At 54.2% G+C, this 22,531-nt stretch overlaps 9 protein-coding genes across 9 annotated transcripts; 6 read left to right on the top strand and 3 right to left on the bottom strand.

Moving 5' to 3' along the window:
• Positions 1 to 1,280: 1,280 nt before the first annotated feature.
• On the bottom strand, positions 1,281 to 2,137 carry MYCGRDRAFT_79045 (uncharacterized protein; the record flags this gene model as incomplete). The annotated part of the gene is made up of 2 exons (XM_003856905.1): positions 1,281 to 1,463; positions 1,749 to 2,137. One exon carries the CDS (start codon positions 2,102 to 2,104, stop codon positions 1,895 to 1,897), a length of 210 nt encoding a protein of 69 aa, XP_003856953.1.
• MgGpa2 (G-protein alpha subunit) lies at positions 2,106 to 3,420 on the top strand (the record flags this gene model as incomplete). Its single annotated transcript, XM_003856679.1, has 5 exons — positions 2,106 to 2,223; positions 2,311 to 2,495; positions 2,546 to 2,703; positions 2,759 to 3,017; positions 3,073 to 3,420. 5 exons carry the CDS (start codon positions 2,106 to 2,108, stop codon positions 3,418 to 3,420), a joined length of 1,068 nt encoding a protein of 355 aa, XP_003856727.1.
• A 5,458-nt stretch (positions 3,421 to 8,878) lies between these two features.
• Positions 8,879 to 10,168, top strand: MYCGRDRAFT_102893 (uncharacterized protein; the record flags this gene model as incomplete). The annotated part of the gene is made up of 3 exons (XM_003856680.1): positions 8,879 to 9,109; positions 9,173 to 9,494; positions 9,550 to 10,168. The coding sequence occupies 3 exons, from the start codon at positions 8,939 to 8,941 to the stop codon at positions 10,074 to 10,076; spliced, it is 1,020 nt and encodes a 339-aa protein (XP_003856728.1).
• A 1,540-nt stretch (positions 10,169 to 11,708) lies between these two features.
• On the top strand, positions 11,709 to 12,471 carry MYCGRDRAFT_27159 (uncharacterized protein; the record flags this gene model as incomplete). The annotated part of the gene is made up of 3 exons (XM_003856681.1): positions 11,709 to 11,814; positions 11,868 to 11,982; positions 12,045 to 12,471. Coding segments are annotated over 3 exons (648 nt in total), but the record flags the coding sequence as incomplete, so codon positions are not given.
• A 714-nt stretch (positions 12,472 to 13,185) lies between these two features.
• Positions 13,186 to 14,234, top strand: MYCGRDRAFT_102895 (uncharacterized protein; the record flags this gene model as incomplete). Its single annotated transcript, XM_003856682.1, has 1 exon — positions 13,186 to 14,234. One exon carries the CDS (start codon positions 13,232 to 13,234, stop codon positions 14,207 to 14,209), a length of 978 nt encoding a protein of 325 aa, XP_003856730.1.
• Positions 14,235 to 14,299: 65 nt separating this feature from the next.
• Positions 14,300 to 15,191, bottom strand: MYCGRDRAFT_102897 (E2 ubiquitin-conjugating protein MMS2; the record flags this gene model as incomplete). Its single annotated transcript, XM_003856904.1, has 4 exons — positions 14,300 to 14,638; positions 14,700 to 14,825; positions 14,896 to 14,975; positions 15,031 to 15,191. The coding sequence occupies 4 exons, from the start codon at positions 15,101 to 15,103 to the stop codon at positions 14,498 to 14,500; spliced, it is 420 nt and encodes a 139-aa protein (XP_003856952.1).
• Positions 15,192 to 16,803: 1,612 nt separating this feature from the next.
• MYCGRDRAFT_107697 (uncharacterized protein) lies at positions 16,804 to 17,932 on the bottom strand (the record flags this gene model as incomplete). Its single annotated transcript, XM_003856903.1, has 4 exons — positions 16,804 to 17,430; positions 17,487 to 17,564; positions 17,620 to 17,727; positions 17,783 to 17,932. 4 exons carry the CDS (start codon positions 17,827 to 17,829, stop codon positions 17,094 to 17,096), a joined length of 570 nt encoding a protein of 189 aa, XP_003856951.1.
• Positions 17,933 to 19,951: 2,019 nt separating this feature from the next.
• MYCGRDRAFT_102901 (uncharacterized protein) lies at positions 19,952 to 20,693 on the top strand (the record flags this gene model as incomplete). The annotated part of the gene is made up of 1 exon (XM_003856683.1): positions 19,952 to 20,693. One exon carries the CDS (start codon positions 20,303 to 20,305, stop codon positions 20,489 to 20,491), a length of 189 nt encoding a protein of 62 aa, XP_003856731.1.
• A 343-nt stretch (positions 20,694 to 21,036) lies between these two features.
• Positions 21,037 to 22,511, top strand: MYCGRDRAFT_31720 (uncharacterized protein; the record flags this gene model as incomplete). Its single annotated transcript, XM_003856684.1, has 3 exons — positions 21,037 to 21,895; positions 21,952 to 22,351; positions 22,406 to 22,511. The coding sequence occupies 3 exons, from the start codon at positions 21,037 to 21,039 to the stop codon at positions 22,509 to 22,511; spliced, it is 1,365 nt and encodes a 454-aa protein (XP_003856732.1).
• Between the last annotated feature and the right edge of the window lie 20 nt (positions 22,512 to 22,531).

A 22,531-nucleotide genomic window follows, 5' to 3' on the forward strand; every position in this document is an offset into this window, starting at 1 on the left:
AGCGCTGAGCTCGCACAGAACGAGTGCATGGCGATAGAACGATTTGAAGTGCGTATGGTGTAGCACTCGGTGGTCACGCAGCGTGATGTACTGCGATGCAGGTGGCAACTCTCGGAGTGAAAGGGGTACAAGCACGCCAAGCGGGTTGCTAGCGTGGGCAGAGGGAGCAGCGTTCGGAGTGCAACCAGTGTCACGCTGTTACAGTCCTACTTTCGTCTGGCTCTTTGAAGAGCTGTGGTCACGGTCGTACCGCTGAATCTAGAACCTGTTAACCAAATGCCAGGCTGAACCTCCAGCGCAGATCATTGTCCAGGTCGAGGAGTCCACAGACGCGGTCTCGCCCTTCGAGACGATCAAAACAGGCAGGACACCATGTTCAACTCCGCCTTCGCCACGTGGAACGGTAAGGATCCTTCGCGGGTCCCTTGCAGGGACGTGTCTGACACGAAGAGGGATGCAAGGCGTGGAGAGAAGCACAGCAGGAAGCAGCGCATCGATTGCGGACGGTGCGGACCATGTTTGCCATCCGTTGGGATTTTCGAGAACTGCCGGTCATCATCCCGACTCCTTCTGAGTGTGAATCGTTGGAGTAAGCTTAGTCTTCAGGTGTGGTGTCGATCGTTCATGAGGAATGATTTTTATTTCCACTGGATTCGATCAACGAATGGTTGGAGCTGGAAGTAGTCAAATAATATGTCCTCGCGTTTGGTCCACCGTTCTCCTTCAGCACAATGACTCCTGGAAAGTCTCTCACTCTTTCATCTCTTCGCAGCCCCTCAGATTGCTCAGATTGGTGATATACATATCACAGCACCAGGAAGTGTGACCAGCGTACCTTGCCATGCCCCTACTCGATCTTCTTTCAAGCCTTCGAGGATGGCGAGCTTGGCACTTCTGGAACGTGGGAGCCTGACTCCTCCTTGCTTCTCTCAACGCATTGGTGCACGCTCTGCACATTGGTGGTCGATCTCAGTCCGTCGATCTCAGTCCGTGCCATGGTGCTGCCCATTTCTTGTGCTTACCGCAACGGTCTTCGCCTTGCAACTTTCTGACCGCGCTGATCCGACCTCCCGCCCTCCGAGCGACGTCGACGGCCTTCAGAATCTCATCTCACCCCACGCAACGGAGACTTTCGACCAGACAAGGGAGTGAAGTCGATAGCGCCAAGTCGACGACAGGGTCCTTCTCCAAGGTCTCCTTGATCGCGAGGCCAAGCGAACTCTGATCACAGACGCTCCTGCTTCCGGGCGCACAGAAGACTTTCTCACGCATTCTTGGTCGGACTGGAGCAACACTTGTACGTCTTGTCTGTGTGTGACCTGACCTACGAACCGCGTCCACCTTATTACTATCTTCAATTACTCATCCACTCGCTAGAACGCCGTACCTGATCCCCAAAAATCTCCGAGTCGCCGACGACGGCCCGCGTCTCGAGTAAGTGTCCGGTACCTCATCAGGACTATGTACGTCAAAACCCCACCGCCTCGCCTAGCTGCGTGCTTGTCAATGTCCTCCTGCAGATCGCGGAGAATTCCCGTGTCCTTTGTTGTTGTCGCTGCTCGGATAGACTATCGCGTACGGGCATCGGAAATCCTGGCGGTTGCGTTGCTGACAACTCTGGCACGCAGCATCAAGCTCCACAGCGACTAGGCGACTAGCAAACAGCTAAGGCGCATTGAGAGACCGTCCGACGTTCACAACCTAACCCTTTCAGCGGACTGCTGACTGCTCAACTGCACCACCGCCAGATCTTTACCTGCGGCCAACGCTGTACCGGCGGTTCGTCGACGAACCTTCTTCCTCAAACACCGCACGGGACACTGCCGTCGGCCGAGCCATTGCGGTCCAACAGAGAACACTCCAGCAGCGTCACACCTCGCACCAGGGCGTCCATTCAACCTCCTTTCATTCCACCTCCGCCAGTCAACAACGCAGCACCGATCCACGAGCTTCCGCCTGAGTCCCACACAGAACGTGACGAGCGTACGACCACACTGCACTGCACTCCACACCAGTCTGTGCCGCCGCCGAGGACTGCAGGCATACTCGTCCTTTTATCGAAAGCATTGCATATACCACGCGAGTGAATGGCATTGGGCGGCATAATGTGTTTCGGCAGCAGCAGCAAAGATGATCCCGAGGCGAAGAAGAGCAAGGAGATTGAGAAACAGCTGCGGGAAGATCAGAAGCGCTTGGATAGGGAGGTCAAGCTCCTCCTGCTCGGTACGCCCATTCTGCTGCACTACACTTGAAGATTTGGCACATCAATGGAAGGATATCTCGAATGCTGACTCTTGCGCGATCGTGCAGGCGCTGGCGAATCCGGCAAGTCGACCGTGTTGAAGCAGATGCGCCTGATTCACACCAAGGGCTTCTCCTCCTCAGAACGGAAGCAATGGAAAGTCACCATCTTTCAGAATCTGGTGCATGCCTTCCAGGTCGTGTTTGGCGCAATGGAAGAGCAAGAGGTGGAATTTGCTGATCCCAGCAGCGTGGTATGTGGACCTCGCGCGGAATACACGACGTCTTACTGACGGCCTACCAGGGCTTCGCCGAACTCCTCGCCGCAGACCCAGAAATTGGTCCTGACGATTCAATGCCAAACGACTGCCTCCATGCTTTCAAGAATTTATGGAGAGATCAAGGCGTACAGCTTGCGATTAGAAAGGGCAACGAATATGCGCTTCACGACAACCTCACATAGTATGTTCAGACGATCAGCATGCCACGTTTCGAGCAACCACTAACCACAGCACAGCTTTCTCACAGACGTGGACAGATTATTTGCCAGGGACTACTCACCGACCGACCAGGACATCCTCAGAGCTCGACTAAGGACGACAGGAATCAGCGAGACCATCTTCGAGACTGGCTCACTAACGTACCGCATGTTCGATGTTGGTGGACAGAGATCTGAGCGAAAGAAGTGGATTCACGTTTTCGACAACGTACAAGTGGTACTCTTCCTGGTCGCCATCAGCGGCTTCGATCATGTCTTGGTGGAAGACAGGAACGGCGTAAGTGGAGATGTGAGTACTGCGTCTCATGTTCTTGACTGACGCATCCCTCCAGAACCAAATGCACGAAGCTCTCATGCTCTTCGAATCCATCGCGAACAGCAAATACTTCGAAAAGTCCGCCCTCATCCTCTTCCTCAACAAAATCGACCTCTTCCGAGAGAAGGTTTCCTCTGGGCGGTCTCTCATCCGCGAACACTTTCCAGAGTACACCGGAGCCGACACGGACGTCGATGAAGGCCAACAATTCTTCGCGCGGAAATTCAAAAACTTGGTCCGCGATCCTGAGAAAGAGGCATACGTGCACTTTACCAACGCTACCGATACGAACTTGCTGGACAAGACAATGAAGAGTGTGCAGGATATGATTGTGCAGCGGAACTTGCATAACTTGATGCTGTGAGCATGCTTTCGACATTTGCTTCGCCGCCGCCCCTTCCTACATCACTCTTTTCTGGCCTCTTGGTCTCATTCTTCTCCTTCAATCACCACCACGCCAACGCTGTCCCGGCCAACGGTATCCGGTGGCCTCGAAGTACCTTCGACTCCGACGTGACCGAAAGCCCGAGAACCTGGTGCATCAGCCATACACTTATCGACATCAGGAATTCTGACTTATTGCCCGTCTGCTACAGCATGTGATGTGTCCAGGACAGGTCTGAGCAACGAGAAGATGCGAGCGGAAGCGCGGTCTGGCGTACGAACGGGTAAGCGATGCGCGATGCGGGATACGGTCTGGAGGGTCCATTCGAAGCTTCGGATGCTGTTGGCGGAGTATAGTTTCAAGCAGCTGGAGGTCTTGGCATGAGAAAGAGCTTTGGTCTGGACTGGGTCTTGGTTGGAGTACCCTACCCGCGAATTCGCAAAGAGACGAGATGGGCTTCATGGAAAGATTTGTGTACCGTGGCCACGTGGAAATAGAGACAAGAGTTTTGCGAGGGACGGACAATGAGCGTCAGGCGTCCGCGGCTCACGCGCACTGGTCTCGCAAGATATGGAAAGGCGCTCTGAGATACCGCTTGGATGATGTATCACGAAAGAGGAGTTATCAATTGATTGGCGGCGACGTCCAGACTCGGATGAAGCGAATCGCAGAGAAAACGATGGGGTCTGAGATGCGAGCCGAATCGTGCTGAAATGCAGATGTTTCCCTCCTCTGCATCATTGTTTCACCGTGCTGCACTGCTTTGCCCTCGTCTTTGCACGTTCAGCTTGCGTTCTCAGGTGGCGCGGAGCGAGCTCCTTGCTTGCATGCACCAGGCGCTCGCTTGGCTACCACCTTACAGGGTTATCCGCGAACGAATCTTGCGCTTTGGCAAGCAGTGTAGATCTATCTTTCCTTTCTTTCCATCGTTTGTCTCTACGACGCACGATGCACTGTTTCGCATATCTGACGATCTCTTCCGCAGAAATGGCTTGTGCATGTGCAGACAAGCAATGAGCCATGGCGGCTTTGCCATCAGAGCTTGCTCTGCTGTCATCTGTTCAGGAGCCTTCATCACATTCTGCAAACACCAGTGATATCCACACCGCAGGGCCATAAGACGGAGTCCGTGCCATCACTACCGCTGACCCACGCCGCTCCTTCCGAATCAGGAGATTCTAGGTCAGAAGCCCAACCACACCACCGCGAAGCTTAAACCACAACACCAACCTCATCTCACCACAACACAACACAAGCTACAGCACACATCTACAGGATGGAGAGCCCTTTCTCATATACAGAGTGGCGGCCCACCCGACCACAGCGCAACATCGCAGACGATCTCAGCCCACAAACTCTCACGGCACTCATCCAGGACCTTTCCACCACCACCTATGCCCTTCATACAAATCCTTACGATCCAAATTTCTGGTTTCAGCGAGCTCAAATTCTCTCCCAATTACACTATCCGGAGCTAGCGACTGGATCCGCCCACAAAAGCTCTCTCCTCTGCGATGCCATCATCCGGAGCCTTGACCAGCATCCTCGACGGCGACTGGGCTATAGGATGGGCTTCTACATGCTCGATGATCACGAGTATGACGAAATAGGTCAAGGTGAGGCAAGAGAAGCGCTGAGAGACGTTGCCACGTCGTTGAGGCAGTATGCCGAAGCTTTGATCCAGAGCGAGCTGGAGTTCGCGCCGGAGTTCGAAGACGGGATGTTTGTGGCGAGACCGTATCCGTGGTTGAGCCGATTCGTGAACAGAAGCGATGAGGCTCTAGAGCAGGTCAACGCAGAGCTTGGTGATTTGTGCGAGGTCCGGAGAAATGCGTTCGGTCAGATTGGCAAAGGCGGAGGGAGCGAAGTCTGGGGGGTCTTCGCAAAGAAGGACATCAAGCAAGATGAACTGGTGGTCGTAGATCGATCTCGGACTTGGGTATGGGACGTCAGCGAGTGCAATCTCCTGCTACTAGGACTAATCGTACTGAGCAGGGCTGCAATGGACCGGGCATTGACGGCTCGCGCGACAATCTCCATGGCGGCTTCGGCTGCATGGAAGATCTTCATCCCAACGCCGACGAGGACGACATTGACCACGACATGCGCTGGATCCGCGATCGCACAGGAGTCAAAGCCGCATCAGTAATCCTACACTGCAAGCTTCTCCTCTGCTCCATCGTCGACAAATCCTCCCATCCGCTTGTCCACCCTCTCCTCGCGCGCCTGACACCAACCTACCGCGAAAAATCCAGCAGCTTCAAACTAAAGGAAGACATCATCATCCCCAACGAAGCTCTTCGGCGCTTCGGCGTTGACGTTTTCGCTAACTTCGCCTACGACACCGACGTCTACTTCACTATCCTCGCACGAATCGATAACAACTCCTGGAGCGATCCGAACGTTTCTAGCTTGAACGGTCTGTTTGCCATGTTCAATCATTCATGCGAGCCGAATTGTACGTGGCATACTGCGGACGATCATGCGAAGATGGAGGTATGGACGAACAGGGATGTGAGCAAGGGCGAGCAATTGTTTGTGGAGTATGATTGTTATGTTTCGGGGCAGTCGGTGGCAGCGAGGAGGAAAAGGTTGAGGAGGTGGTTGGATGGAGATTGTCAGTGTGGGAGGTGTGTGAGGGAGGCAGAGGAGGTTGATGGAAAGGCGGAGGTGAAGGTCGATATGGCGTGGGATAGCGCGGTGAAGCCTGTTCTGCCGGAGGACGAGGTGTTGGACCGGTTCAAGACGACATCGTCGAAGGGGGACTGAAAAGGGGCTAAGAGGGTCGATGAAGGTGCTTCAGCGATTCGAAATGGTAGGTCAAAAAGCGGAATATCTCTCCTTTTCTCTGTTCTCTCCTTCACTCTGGACCCAAATTTTCAGGTGAAGCATGCTGTCTTTCGCATTGCGTTGAGCGTTGAGTGAAGGCACTTCACTTGAAGCTCTTGGCATGGATTTCGTTTGTCTCATGTCAACAGCGCTAAGATTTCCGCGACACACACTCTCCACCGTCACGCTCACCACACTTGTCACTTCTCACACCATGCTCACTCCCATCATCACACGCCAGCACCCACCACCAGCTGCGAACAAGATGCCAGCATTCGGTAAGTCGAGCTTGCCGCCTTCATCTCCTTGATCAGACCGGTCTTGGAGCCCCACTGCCTTCATGTGCCGCGACGAGCAAGATTTTGCTGACAACGCTTCTTTCATCCGCGCAGCACCAGTCTCGCCGCATGGCTCTCCCGCCCAAGCAGGCTCATCTCCACGTCCAGGATCGCGCGCAAGCCAAGTCACACCGCAAACCAAAACATCAAAAGTGAGTAAGAGAGCTTCCAGACTTTCCATCTTCGGAGACATCACCAAGTTCTTCAGCCCGGGGTCATCGGAGGATCGAAATCACGGCGAAGGCAAGTACGGCGGCAGCAGCGGCACTCCGATACATAGCGCTAGTAATCAGAACGACAAAGGGGGCAAGCGCTCAGGTGCTAAGGAGGAAGGAACAAACGATGAAGAAAACAATCGTCGTGGTTCGAATGACGGAGAAGGAGTCGGGATCATGGAGAGGCAGGCTTCGCCACCCACTCCCAGCGGTCTGCGCACCCGAGTTGTGAGAGAAAACGAAGGAGGCGTACCATCTGGAGTCAAGATGAAGCTAAGAGACTTGGACGAGGTCGATGCAGGAGAAGCCGAGCGTGCTGCGAAGACAGCTGCACAGACAGCCGCGGACATGAAAGCCAAGATCTTGCGGGAGAAGAGGAAGGGCAGAGCTGGCATGGACGCGATGATGATTGCTGCCGAGACCACTGCCGAGTTGAGAGCAAAGGCCGAGACCGTGCAGGCAATGGAGGAAAGCGGATTCGAGCATGGAAAGGAGGGAAACGAGATCGAGCAAGCAAAGAAATCGAACGAGATCGAGCAAGGAAAGCGGAAGAGCAGAATCGAACCGACTATCGAATTGAGTACCACGGAAGGGAGGTTGCAGGGAGCGGAACATGACAAGATCGAGCCAGTACGAAAGGACTCAGCCTTCAGTGGCAAAGCCAAGCGTAGACTATCGTCCTTGGGTTCGATGTTTCAACCATCGGGAAAGGACAAAGTCGATCCAGTCGCACCGAACTTGATCCAGAAGAAGGAGGTTAGCCAAGAGAAAGAAGTCGTACCATCGATCGAGAAGGAAGTCGCACCACAAGTCGCCGAAACACCATCGAAGAAGCTGAAGAAGAAGGACTGGAAGAAAACACCGACATCAAGCCCGGACAAAGCCCGCAAGACCAAGTCCCAGGTCCCACCGTTCTGGCCAACCTTCAGAGTAAGTCATGTTCTTCTCCCCTCCTTTCGACGCACATGATGCTGACGCTCTCACCAATAGTGCGACATATTCTGCCATGCGAAAGACGACTATGCTACTGTCCTGCGCGATTGCCAGCGACTCGTCACCGAAGCGGGAGGAGAAGTCATTGAAGAGCTGTATCCCGGTGGATTTTTGTCAGTCTTTTCCTCTCCTAGTACCACCATGCCAATCACTGACAAAATGTAGGTACGATCTCTCCTCCAGCTACGGAGAGATCCTGCAGAATCCTCTCGCGGACGGAGACCAGACCGTGAATGGTAGTCACATTCGCGTAAAGTCTCTGCCGCGAGCCAAGCGCGCTCACCCAAACCCGCTCGGCTCCAACCCGCCAGATGGAACGACATTCGTTCCACTGGCTCGCCGAGCGGAGAGAGCGGGCGGCTTGGCCGGGATGTTTCGCGAGGTGAGGGGAAGCCTCCGGAGGAGAGTCGTCGTCGCGGTGGAGGGGAAGAGGGTCGGTGGTCTCGCAAAGACTGTCGTGGCCACGAATGTGGTCGAGGAGGATGAAGCGCGGCTGCTCCGCTTCTCCGACTCCCCTCTCCCCAGCCTTGCTCCCGGCAACTCCGCCGCCGACCTCTCCGGCCGTGAGTCCGCCTCCCTTGCTGGTGAGGAAGCTGTCCCGGCCTCTCCTCTCCTCCCCAACTCGGGCTTCCTCGCTCTCGACCTCGATGTCGATGCCTCCTTCGGCTCGATGTTGGGGGAGTGGGGTCGCTAGAGGGAAGGGAGGAGGTGGAGGGGTTGGGAGGGGTGTTCACGCGGCGTGCGATAGTTTAGATATGCCGTACCACCAGTTTCCGTGTGAACAATGTGCTCTGAAGTGTTTCAGGTGACCCTGTTCCACTACGTTCGTCCGTTCTGCCGATTCTCAAGCAACCACGCCATCACAGTCGAGGCTAGACGTATAACATCCGTGGCCCAGTCGGAGATACTGACGACTGATGGAAGCGATGATTTCGAGGTGAGTAAGTGGGATGTCGTCGTTTTGTGAGCTGATGGACCACAGACTGGAAGTTAGAAAAGTGGAGCCGGCTGTGATGTCACAATGGTCGTCGACGGGAACAACTCAAGGTAACCCTCTCTCATATCTTCGTTATCACGACAACAGCACCCACAAAAGTCTTGTACTGGAAGCAAAATAACAGCATGTCACTACCCAAAACCTTTGATCTCAAAGCCGCGGATGGCAAGACCATTGCCATGCCCTCAGTAGGATATGGAACTTGGGCTTCGGGCGGACATGGCTGGGCGAAGGACGCCGTGCTTGAGGCGCTAAAGGCTGGCTACAGACATCTTGATTGTGCGTGGATGTATGGCGTAAGCTTTGTCCCATCAATATGATCGATTTCCTTCTCGGGCATCATACTGATGAGCCACCAGGTCGACGAAGAAATCGGAGCAGCTCTCAAAGAATCTGGTATCCCTCGATCAGAAATCTTCATAACCTCCAAGTTCTGGCCTCACTTTGGAGCTCCGGAGAACATTGAAGTGTGTCTTGACATGGTACTCAAGCAGATGGGTCTGGATTACATCGATCTTTGGCTCGCTCACTGGCCATATGTGGCGAAGCCTGTGTCGAGAGAGGTCCTTCTCAATTTGAAGGGTCCAGAGGGAGGAGAGCACGGTAATGGAATGCTGAAGGATGACGGCAAACCTGTCGTTGACTGGGAGCATACCTCGACGAACATTTGCAAGCAAGCTGGTAAGCTGAACTCTTCCGATAGAGGTAAACAGCGGTATACTGACTATCCCTCCAGGCAAGGAAGGCTCATTCGTACCCACCTGGAACGCCATGAGAGCGCTTGTTCGCTCCGGCAAGACTCGCGCCATCGGTCTCTCCAACTTCTCCGTCGCCGAGCTGGCAGATATCATCCCGCACGCTTCCGACGTGCCCATTTCCTGCAACCAGATCGAAGTGCACCCATGGCTTCCACAGACTGAGCTCGTTGACTTTGGAAAGAAGAACGGCATCCTCACCACTTGCTACTCTCCCTTCGCCGGCCAGAAAGCCGACGGTGCGACGCTCTTGAAAGACGAGAAGATTCTTGAGCTGGCGAAGAAGAACGATATGGATGTTGGTCAACTGCTTCAGAGCTGGGCTGTTGGACGAGGCACGGTGCCACTAGGCAAGAGCGCTACTCCAAGCAGGATCAAGAGCAATTTGGCGATTAGGAAATTGAGCGAGGAGGACACAAAGGCGATTGATGCTCTCGCTCAGCCTGGAGACTCCGGGAGGACAGTTGACTTTCGGGAGACTTGGGGAGTGCCGTTGTTTAAGAACTGAATGACCGGATTTCACAGTGTCCACGGAGCTCACGGTCCTGCCATAGATTAGACTTACCATCAATAATGGCATGAAATGTAGAGTTCCTCCGTAATCGCGATTCCCTTGTGGACTGCAGATGCTTTGAGCCGGGAGTCTGAGTGCAATTCATCCCTGAACAGCTTCGGCGAAATGAACAAGCCTCCATGGTATCGATAAGAAGAATAAAATGCCCCCGGACAGCTGGACAGATGGTCATCATCTTGTTGATTGTCAAAAAGAAGACTTGCAAGATTTCGTGACGAGAAAATGCACTCAGCCACCTCTGTGGCTGTGTATTTTGGCCGAACGGTTTGAGTGGGACCTGGGTTTCAAGGGTCCAAGGAGCTCTCCCTTTCTTGTCTCTCCAAGACACAACCTCACGTCGTGTAAATCGTTCTCTCCTACCACATCGACACCTTTTTCGACCGCCGACATCCCGTCCTTCATCATCCCGAACACTCAAGACGAACATGTCTTCCTGGATGAACAATCTGTAAGTACTTGCGTGTGCTGCGTTCGAATTGCGGTGAAGCCGCCCTGGCATGCACGGGCTTGCATGGTATGGATCGCCCATGCCTCCTCTGATGGACTTGCACCGTGATGATCACCTCGACCACTTCACAATCTTGAGAGCTTCGTTCATCAGAGGTAAGACCAGCGGAGCCTTTCTGGCAAATCGACCTGGAGCTGGACCGGAATGACTGCGCTTCTGAGCGACTCTGGTCCCGGACTTCGGAAAACGTTATCGAAAGGCTAGCCCTAGCAGAGTCATCCTGCGGATACCATGAATGTTGCCATGAACGATTCTGCAGCAGTGTGTGCCGACATGTCTGCGGAAGGTGATGCAACGGCTCAAAGTCCAATATGGGCACTCGACTCTGAAACAGCTCGAAACCACCGACAACGATGGGCGGTGAACACTATCCTTCTCGACGTGACCGATTTCAACAAATCCATCCTTCGTGGCCGTCACTGCAGTGTCGGTCGTGATCACGCCACTTACCGCAGACGCACTTCACCTCGAGCGACGCAGCCTCACTGCAAGAAAGGAACAGCTCTCGCCGTCACGGCTGCCCGCCAGGCTGCCGATTACCCGATTCGGCCGTCCACGTGCGCAAAGGAGATGAGTGCGACCCCAGGAGAGTGAATGAAGCTCGCGGATGACGTCTGACGCGCCGACGACACTCTGGCAATATGCTTTCCGGTCTGTTCACCATGACCACCCCAACAATCACCATGGACTACGACGAGATCAACGCACGTTGGTTGAGCGACCGACGGCGGCTCCGCCGGCGCAAAGTGCCACCACCAATCGAATTGCCACTGCCACCGCCTACGCTGGAGATCGTAGGATATCGCTTACAAGAGATCAAGATTGCTAACGATGACCCTTTCAATAGCCGCAACTTCGGACGCCAAGGAAACTCAGGCGGCCGCCCCAACGCACCACCTAGCCGCGGCAACACCGGCTCGCCCTCCGCGTACAGCTCATCTAGCACCGAACAGCCCAGCAATCCACTTCCGTCTTACACACCACCGAACATGGCTGCCAACGAGCAAGCGCATCAGAGCAACGCCAGTACCGCCAATAATGGCACCAAATCTGTCCCCTACTTCTTCCGGGAGAAGCACGCGGGGTTCATCGTTAAGGGCAACTTCATGACTCTGGCAGCGAAACCACAGCTCGTCGAAGAGGGCGAATGGCTTGCGCATCAAGGTGAGACTGCATGGATGGAACGACAGACTTGACTTTCACTAACATGTAAGCAGTGGTTGAGCAAGTCAGGCAACTGAGCGGACAGCTCAAGGTGGTGCAAGTAGAGGACAAGGCTTCTGGTCGTTCACTCTGCAATGAGCTCGTCTGTCCCTCTATGTACGCCGGAAAGTAAGTCAAAGCTACCCCTCTCGGCCTTGACATCAATTCTCTTTTGCTGACGGACAGAGCAGCGTCAACTACAGCTGGATCGACACAAACCGTAACCCCATCAACCTCCCGGCACCTACTTATATCAAGCACATACAGACCTGGGTCAATGGCAAGATTCAAGACGAGTCCATCTTCCCCACCAGCAACCTCCAACCAGGACACCAATTCCCTTCCGCTGAGCAGACCGCGGCTGATCCTAGTCACTACCTGGGCAAAGCTTCCGGCTTCCCACCTCGTTTCGAAGTCGAGATCAAGAACATGTACAAGCAAATGTTCCGCTGCTACGCACACCTGTACTGGGCTCACTGGAATGTCTTCTGGGACACCAACGGCCACCGCGAGCTGAACACCTGCTTCATGCACTTCGTCAACGTGGGACTCATCTTCGGCTTGCTGACGGCACGCGACATCGAGCCAATGGGCGATCTCATCGACATCTGGATCCAGAACGGCACACTGAGCGTTGCAAAAGAGGCCGGGACTCCGGCTGCAGCTGGCTCGACGCCTACTCCTGCTTCGGCTCCAGTAGGAGGCGCAACTCCAGCTACCGCTTCGACACCCACCTCAAACGCAGGCAACCCTCCGGGTTCTTCTGGCGGACGTTCTGCTTGAACGAGCAGAAGTACGACGCAATAAGCACGACACGAGACATCATATCACATCACGCCGAGCGAGGCAAATGCGCGAAAGCATTATGGAGCATGGAACATGGAGTTTGAACAGACGGGTGTGTTTTCTTCGAATCGTCGGTTGGAGTTTCGCGATGACAGCATGGGAGAGTTGAGAACTTCAACGATGAAGTCAAACAATAAGCGAAGAAGTGCGGTTCTCGTACGAAGGCAACACAAGACGGCGTTTCAGCAAGGCTTTGGCAGTGCGTAAGGTACTTCAGATCATGTTCAGAATCGAAACGGGATTGCGTTCTGCAACGAAATCATGCCTCGTAATCCTCCGCTTCAGTATCGTAACAAAACACTCGTTCTCGTTCTCGCATGTGATGCCTCTTCAAGACGTTTCTAGCGTGTCTTTTGCAATGCCTGATTGCAGACGAATCGCCCGGTCCGCATCTGTACCTGAATCTTGGTAAGCACGTGAAAAAGTATGACCTCGGCCAGCGGACATCGGCAGAACGCAGACGCCGCTTCAACGCCAGTGACGGATCTTTTACCCTCGCTGAGATCCATTGCTACGGCCGCACAAACAAATCATGGCTCTGCTCCTTTCACGCCGCGCTTTCTCAGCAATCTTAGACACTCCACCTGGTTTGCGATCGGTCATTGCTCGGCAGGTCTTTGCTAGCCAACCTCAACACCCATTCGCCGCGAGAGGTGTACTCGCAGCGTCCGCCATTTCACGAACATGTAAACTTCAACGACGCTCCCAATCCACGTCCGCGACTCCTCTCCCTCCTACCGACACCACCACCGCTCCTCCAACCACTCCACCCCTTCGACCCTCCCGCATCCTCCGCATCCTCACCACCTCCAGCCTCGTGCTCGCATTCTTCACAGTCGGCTTCATCATGGGCTCCGCACCCGCCGCCGAAGCCGTCAATGGCTACCTCCACTCCCCCAGCGACGAAGAATCCCTCACACTGTTCAAACCCACCACCCCGCGCGCCGAAGAAGTCAACTTCAACATCATCAACCACCCTCTCGCCGTCGCCCTGCGCGCCGACCCCACCATGACCGAGTCCCGCCCTCACCTCAAAATCCCCGAATCCATGCGCGCACACAACTTGACCTGCGGACCACTCATGGGCGAGGAGAAAATCGAAGTCCCGCCGCTCATGTTCACGAGTAAAGAGGCGGAACTGCCCGCTTCCACGCAGATTTTCTACTTGGGACCGGCGCTGTGTGGACACCCGGGGATTGTACATGGAGGATTACTGGCGACGTTGTTGGACGAGGGACTGGCGAGGGCGTGCTTTCCGGCACTGCCGAATAAGATTGGCGTTACGGCGAGTTTGAAGATTGATTATAAGAGGCCTTGTCCGGGAAGTAGCTATATTGCGTTGAAGGCGGAGACGACAAAGGTGGAGGGAAGGAAGGCGTGGGTTAAAGGTTGGATAGAGGTTATTGGGGAGGATGGAGAGGGCGATGGGGTACATGTTGTTGAGGCGGAGGCGCTGTTTATTGAGCCGAAGCATGCGGCGAAGATGGTACGGTTGTATGGAGCTCCTTGAGTTAAAGAGATATTGGGAGGACATGTATGCTTGTATAAAGATAGAGGCCAGGACGGCAATGCGCCGGATACAGCGCATGTGGGCCATACTGAATGAAGATCTGTTCATACTGAGACTTGTTCGTGGCTTCATTGCTTCGTGATGGAGCTCGTAGCCTATTGCCTCAAATCTCACAACGCCTAGGCTATGCTTGTTCGTATCCTGTAGCTGCGTTGGAGAGGAACCCAGCTGGGCGTTCTCTCCCATTCCTATAACGGCGCTTGCTCTTCCCTATCTCCCATATCCTGATCAGAAGTTCGTGCCCTCTGGAGGCTGCGGTAGCTTCTTGTTCGCAGGCGCAGCCATGTAGCGTCGAATCTCGATGAGGATGGTTTCCATTGTGAAGTCGCGCTTCCACACGCTGATGCTCGGGAGCTTGGACAAGTCGACCTACAGGTATCTGTCAGTCTGCTGCCCTTCTCGTGTCTCTATCGCCCTTCTCATAGCCCACCTTTCCTTGCCTCTGATCCACGCATGGCAGATTGACCTTGCTGATGAAGGTCACTTCTGGCGGCGAGTCGGGGTATTGTGGTCCGCAGACGATCTTGAGGGAGTATATGCGGTTCTCGTGTACGCTCTATGTTTTGTCTTCTTTCAGTTCACTGTCCTCTTTTTATGCCATTGGGCTCCAATCGAATGATACGCACGTGAGGTGGTCCGAGGATGGTGCCGTTCCAGTTCGTCATGAGGAGGTCATCGCCTTCGTCCAGACCGTATGAGCAGGCCTCTGAGACGGTGTCAGCGACTTGGCAGTATTCTTCGAACGGTACTCTTATCCATACCAGCGCCCACTCCTTTCTCGCCCTTCTCCAACTCCTCCAGCAAGCGAAAGTTGCGCGGGACTTTCGCGCCCATTGTCACGGTGAGGAACGGTGGTCGCTACGGGCAAGTGCAGCGATGACGTTCCGGTCGGCAAGCGGTGAGAGAGAATTGGAAGTCGAGCGGATGATGAATCGAGATTGTAGGTGAAGCAGAGATGAATGCATCCAGCGCATGACACAAGATTGGTGGGGCGCGAAACAACAGCTGAAGCCCCACCAAAACGTGAAGTGAATCTGGAGCGGAGTCGGTGTGAAAGCCGACCTCACCTCGCTCGAACATCAACATGTGATGATTTGAAGCACAATTCAACATCTGAATCAATGGCAGATCCGATCGACGCCCGAAGACGTTTCGAAGCACTATCACCGGCCTTTCTAGAAGTCACACTCCCTCGAGCATCAGACTTCGATGCGGTAGCCCTGCTCAGAAAGGGCAATCCGGAAGAAATAGCACGCGTCCCTGGAAGGAAGAATTTGTTCTTCGGTAGGCAGCAGATGACAGTTTCCATTCACCAGCTTATTGAGATGTAGGGCAAAAGACGAGCAAGCCAAGATTCTGATCACATTGAAGACATCAGAAACTGAAGAGAACTTACGGGAGCTCCTGTCCAGCATCGAGCTGGTAGTCACGGCGCACGCCACAGATGCAGTACCTCAGGGGAATGGCAACGTTGCATCGGCCTCTGGGAAGCATGATCTGAGCTCTCAGACCTTCCCGGGATCCAGCTTCTTGGATGTCGTCTCAGTGGGCGACCATACGTACGTGGTCTTCGAGCCGACGTTGCCGTTGCCTCGTCCTCGAGCAAGGCTTCAACGACCTGCTGTTTACTTCACCGCAACTGTCAAGCTGGCCGCGGATGTCCGCCGTACGTCTCGGAGGAACCAGAAAGACTATCTTAAAAGCTACGAGCCTTTGCCCGCCAATGTCCTTGAGCCTCTGAACCACGACCCTGTATTGAGAGGTTCCAATGTCTACCTGTCCGAAACACGAGTCACAAAGGTGACGCCGCCCAAACCAATCAGCCTTGACGATGTCATCAAGCCGATCAGAGGAGCTTCGAAACGAGCATATCCGGCTGTCCCGGCCCTGTTTACGCGGATTCGGTACTCAACTCTGCCAGATTCGATCATTGCAAGTCTGCATGTCGAGACATCTCCGTTAATTGCTGGAACTGTCGACATCAAAGGTGTCGACTTCAGCCTGGACAAAAGTCCAATTGAACCACTCACCGCGGTAGCACTGCCACTCGAAACACACAGCGGAGACGAGACGATTTTTTTGTATAAGATCCCGTCCCGCTCACCGAAACCAAGTTCACAGCCGAGACCACTGTCCGCAACGATTGATGCTGTTGCAAAGCTAGCTCAAGGCTCGATCGTCAACCTTTCCATCGTAATGGACACTTACCTCGACTCCAGCGATGCCGATACCTCGTCCAAAAAGACCTACACCTGGTCCCGACCCATGAACGCCTCCTCTCACCATAAAAGTCTGTCCATCCAATCCATCAATCGACCACCAACACGAGACACTACCTCTTCGACAGCTCCCGAACCTGGCGTAATATTTACTTTCACCGGGCCAGCAACGACAGTAATCAACCAAGACTTCACCCTTCAAGTCCAATGCAACAACCGCTCTCCTCGATCCCGCCGCTTCGCTCTTGTTATGCTTCAACCGCGCAAACCTCACCGCAGCACCGCTCTCTCTCAGAACACGCAACCTGACACGGCGGACTTGATCGCCAATATCTTCAATGCGCCGCCTCTTGAACGCATCAAACCTCAGGATGTGCTCGACCTGAATCCTGATGTGAGGATTAGTCCGCTGCCTGCTGGGGCATGCTTTGACACGATGTTGAAGTTTCGGGCGCTGAAAGTCGGGGTGCTGGATTTGGGTGCATTGAGGATTGTTGATCTGGAGGAAAGGAGAGTTGTTGATGTGAGGGAGTTGCCGGAAGTGGTGGCTCTGGAAGCAGAGAGTTGAGATTCGGGTCTTTCTGGATGTCCCACACACAGCAACATCAAGAATCCAGCACATCACAGAGGATCTGATCAATTGATACGATTGAACCAGCAGAGAGACCAGGTGCAAGGGACTCACAGCAATGCGGGACCAGATGAGAGGCGAAAAGCGCACAACATTTCAATTGAGGCAGATTGGTGACTATCGGCCAATTGTTTCGACCATTGGCATCACTGTCGCTGTCGAAAAGTCGCGCGAGCTCAGGCACATCTTCCTCCACCAATAGATTCCTACTCCTTGAGGCATGGATCTCCCTCCGAGTTGCAGCCTGCGTTACCGGGCACTCCAAAGCCACCGCAACCATAGACGCAGAAAGTATCAGTGCCAAGTGCTCCCTGACAGAATGCAGCACGGAGTCGTCAGTCTGTTCGCGCAGCAGATTTCCGCTTACCCTTCGACACGAATCCGCGAGTGGTCCGAAGATGGAGGGAGGGTAGAGGCACACGCAGAGTTCCGGGATCTTTTGAGCCTGGAAGAATGAATCAGAATGAATTCAATCGATGGAGATTGCCGAGCACACATACAATGCAGTAGCATTTCTTGTTTGGATCGAAGCAGTAGTCTTCCTGACCGGCTCCACAACCGGTGGGATCATTGTCGCAAATACCTTTGCAGTCGGTGTGGTTTTGGCACTGGGTGGTGTGTCAGTCGGAAGTATTGAGATAGCAGGCGAATTTCCTGGCTTACATCTCTCGTGCCGCCGTCTTCGCGCGCAAGAAGCATCTTCGATCCATCGCCTTTCCCGAGAGGGCTCCACGACTTTGGGAGTTGTTGGACGTTGAAGCCGGCCAGGGCCGTGGCGGCGAAGAGAGTGGAGAAAAGGATGGTTGTCTTCATGTTGGAGTGAAATGCTGGTAGATGGTAATGGAGATGGAGTTGTGATGAGAAGAAACTTGTTAAGGAGGCGTTGATCATGTATGCTGCTTTCTGCCGTAAGCTTGCAATTTCCATCAGGAGTTCAAGTCGAACCCAAAGTACCCACCGCCAGGGCCTGGGGAGTGTGATGTTGCTCGTATGATTTTGGTCTTTTCCAGGGCAGAAACATCATCCTGCCTCGATTGGACCGCATCACTCGCCCAGATGGCGTTGAGTTTAACGAGGGTTGTTAAGCCCATCACTTTCCGAGACCCCAACAATGCGAGGCACATCCCGGCGCTTGCGTGGAACGATGTTCCTGACATTCCCTTGACCTTGCGAGTTGCGACCGCGTGAAAGTGTCCTGTGCTCGGAGTCACACCACTTTCGAGCCTTGTCATCAACGGTCTTGAAATGATGATGGTGGAAAGTCAGTCACTCATATGACAGGGACAAGGGCTGCGAAACATCAGGATATGGTCCGAGGGATGAGCTGATTTGTTTCATATCGCCCTGGGCCGAGTCCCCTGCGAATCGTACGAGCGCTTGTGCACGACGCAAACATGCCATGTGCTTGAAGGGATATGCCCTGCCATTCCCCGCCCTCATCTCGGGACCCTTTTCCTTGTACAGGGGCACATTCGACCCGTCTAGCCACTTTCGATTATCCCAGAGATTATGGCTCACAGACTCGATTACTGGTGGTGCTCATTGCACGACTGGAGGCGGCACAACGGTCCTCCATTGCAGGAAAGCCGCTGACAGCTCTGCGCGCGCATAGGAGAGCAAACACCTAAACCTCTCCGGCGAAAACCTGTTGATCATACCATGCGTTATTGATCTGGCCAGTGTATGCACGTAGCGTGAGTTGACGGGAGCGGATAACCGATCGTCTTAAGGGAGTCCAGCTCTCGACTATGCCATCAGGAGTTAACGGACGCAGCATACTTGGACGACAGCGTGGGGTGGATGTCTCCGCGATGCTTGTCTCTTACGATCAGCTGCATTGCAAACATGTAGACATTGCTCAGCGACATGCTCCGTAGAATGTTACTAAGTAAAGGCGGTGAGAGGACACGAAAGGTGAAGATGAGAGAACAAGGCTCTTTGATTCAGATACAACATCTCAATACAAGAATCGAATGACAATGGACGAAGAAGACAGGCCCTCGAGAGCCATCTGGCGGTTGGTGATGAATCCGTTCTCCGGCGACGTTCGCTTATGGTGCGAGACACCTAAATTAAAGAGCGAAAGGGTCAGCAAAGTCCTTGGAACGTTTCGGGTGGAAGGATCAGGCGCTGGTAAGACACGCTGATGGCAAGCTCAAGAGGCCTCCTGTCCTTCGATCTTACGTACGGGTCAGACTGGACATTGCAGTCGCCATTTCCTGCCACACTTCCATCACCGCCGCAGTCGTAGAGGCACCAGGAGATGCCTCCGTACGGGAGTCCCTGTGAAAAAAGAAGACAAGCGGGAGAAGTTCACCGCCGGTGGTCAGTGTGCGGTAGGGCTTGTTTTGCAACGGCTAGTCAAGCATTTTTGTCAGGAGTAGCGATAATCCTCAGGGTATAATGTCGCGCTCGTTCCCTCGCATACTGGGCATGGAGATCAGCCTGCATCGTATGACCCGGCCGAGCCATCCAAAAGTTCACTCGCTGTATAGTTCTACACACTGTCTCCCGCACACAGGAGATAGTACCCGTCGACAATCGTCCTACGCACATCCTGTATGAGTAGACTCGCAGTGCTTTGAGCGTTCATTTGCACGAGAATGTCGGTATCGCGATCGCGGAGCGGGCACTGATTCTTGTCACTGTGACAAGAGCTTTATAGTACAGTAAGCGCAATCTCGGATGTAAATCCAGCCTTTCGATCATGCCATGACCATTCTGAAACTCCGCGAGGCGCAGCGATCAGCCCTGATGCAAGGTCCGTTCTTCGCACACAGGGCATCGATATCAGATCGTACGGAGGCGCGCGACTTGGCGAACTTCTTGATTTTTCCACGCGCTGTTCAGCAAAGTAAGCGTAATTTCGGATGCAGAACAAGCGCAGCTGTCATGGCATGATCATTCAAGGCGCAGTGACTGTCATCGAGCCCCGATGTCAACTTCGTTCCTTCGCGAACAACGTCAATCGTTCGAAACGGGGTGTAATCGTACGACTCGGTGAAGTTTCTGATACGTCCACACGCTCTGCCGCCGCTGCCGCGCAGTGATCGTAATCTCGGATGCGAAAGTTGCCCAGGTATCATGGCATGATGTTGGAAAGGATAGGCCCGAGCACCCTTGACCCTGTCAGACAGGCAATCATTGGAGCTCGCAGGCTGGGTCCCGTGGGCCCTTGGGATCATGCATTGCCGTGGCCCGTCTGGCGTTGAGATGTCTGAGCTTCAGTATTTTGATTCCGGGCTGGGTCCAGTATTGCAATGGAGTCTGAACTCTGGACCCACGGCGTGTGAGCGGAGTCGCACAGTCAGAAGTCACGACGAGGCATTCGGTCCTGGCGTTTCCCACAGGTCTCCTTTCACAACCCGCTGAAAACGCCGCTCCCGGTTTTCCTTGCTCGCCATCGCAATGCCTCGTCCTCTTGAAGACGGACATTGAGACCGGCCGAGTGATGACCATCGTGCAATGTTGCTTGGAGGGCGAGCAGTGCATCGTCGGTCAGCATGCGTACACAAGGTTGAGGCTGTATCCGCGTCTTGCGAGGTCGTGGTTAGATCGTGCTGGCGAGCTGGCGGTCTTCAAATCGATGTGATCTCAAGGGTTCCTGCATGGCGACAGTGAGGTTGTCTATATTTTCAAAGTCCGAAGTTGCGGACAGCCGGACATAAACGGCAATAATCGGACCCTGACTTTCTCCGAAATCTGGGGAAACCCCACCTCGGCAAGTGACCACAGCTCTGGATCCTCTTGAGTTGCGACCCGCGAGTCAACACGGCATTGTCGGATATTCCACTATTACCATTCCCATATTTCCATTCCAATTCGTTCTTCTTCAACTACAACGCTGCCCGACATTCTCACCACAACGCACGACCTCGCCTCCAACACCATCCTCCTCCACCACTCCAACCGCCACAATGCCCTCCGCCCCACCCATCCCCACCAACACGACCAGAGTCGCCATCCCGCCCTCCGTTCCCTTCGCCGAACCGCCCTGGGCCCAAGGTCTACCTTCCTACTGGCTCACTCCAGAACTGAAACAATACCAACAACGTCTCCGCGCCTTCATCTCCGAGAACCTCACCCAACACGCCTGGGAATGGGACAAAGAAGAGACCGTGCCCGCGCACGTTTTCGACACATTCGCCAAAGCGAACATGCTGGTGCCCGCTCTACCCGCGCCCTTGCCGGTGAAGGAACTACACGCCGCGGGCATACACGAGGTGATGGGCGTCAAGGTGGAGGACTTCACGGCGTGGCATAATTACCTGTATGGCGATGAGATGATTCGATCGGGTTTGACGGGACCGGGAGGAAGTCTGACGACGGGCATGGCGTTTGGAGTGCCGCCGATTATCAAGTTTGGGAATGAGCAGTTGAAGCAGCGGTTCTTGCCGGATTTGTTGACGGGGAGGAAGAGGACTTGTATCGCGATTACGGAGCCGGATGCAGGGTCGGATGTGGCGAACATTCGAACGACTGCAGTAAAGAGCAAGGATGAGAAGCACTATATCATTAATGGAACGAAGAAGTGGATTACCAATGGTATTTGGAGTGATACTGCGGCTATGGCGGTGAGGACTGGAGGACCGGGACCGGGCGGGCTGTCGATGATTGTGGTGCCTTTGAAGGGTCAGAAAGGAGTTGATATGAGGAGATTGAAGGTCAGCGGGCAAGTTTCGGCGGGAACGACGTTCATCGAGCTGGACGATGTGGAAGTGCCGGTCGAGAACCTGATTGGAGAGGAGGGCCAGGGAATGAGATATATCATGACCAGTAAGTTGAGCCCTTGCGATGGGAATTGTTTCTATCGGAGGCTGACACTTTCGCAGACTTCAACCACGAGAGAATGTCCATCGCCATCGGCGTGACGAGGCAGTCTCGCGTTGTACTCTCCGCGGCCTTTGAGTACGTGCTCAAGCGAGAGGCCTTCGGAAAGACTCTGTTCGAGCAGCCCGTGGTCAGACATCGCCTGGCAAAGGCTGGCGCATTGGTCGAAAGTCTGAGCGCCTGGGTCGAGCAATTCGTGTACCAGCTCACGATAATGAAGAAAGAGGACGCCGATGTCGAGCTTGGAGGTCTCACTGCCGGTGTCAAGGCTCATGCCGGCATGGTCATGAAGGAATGCGCCGATTGTGCCGTGCTGCTCTTCGGAGGCAACGGGTACACACGCACTGGACAGGGCGAGATCGCCGAGCGGATGTGGCGTGAAGTGAACGGCAACAGAGTCCCGTAAGTTTTATCATAAACGCTCGGACAGAGAATCCTTTGCTAACAGCCTTGCAGAGGTGGTTCGGAAGATGTGATGCTCGACCTCATGGTGCGACAGCTTGGAAAGAATTTCCAGAGGAAGACGGCGTTGCTGGAGAAGTGCCAGAAGTCCAAGATGTAGATGATCCCAATGTCATATAA

The sequence above is a fragment of the Zymoseptoria tritici genome, chromosome 1, assembly GCF_000219625.1.
Source record: "Zymoseptoria tritici IPO323 chromosome 1, whole genome shotgun sequence".
NCBI classification, from domain to species: domain Eukaryota; kingdom Fungi; phylum Ascomycota; class Dothideomycetes; order Mycosphaerellales; family Mycosphaerellaceae; genus Zymoseptoria; species Zymoseptoria tritici.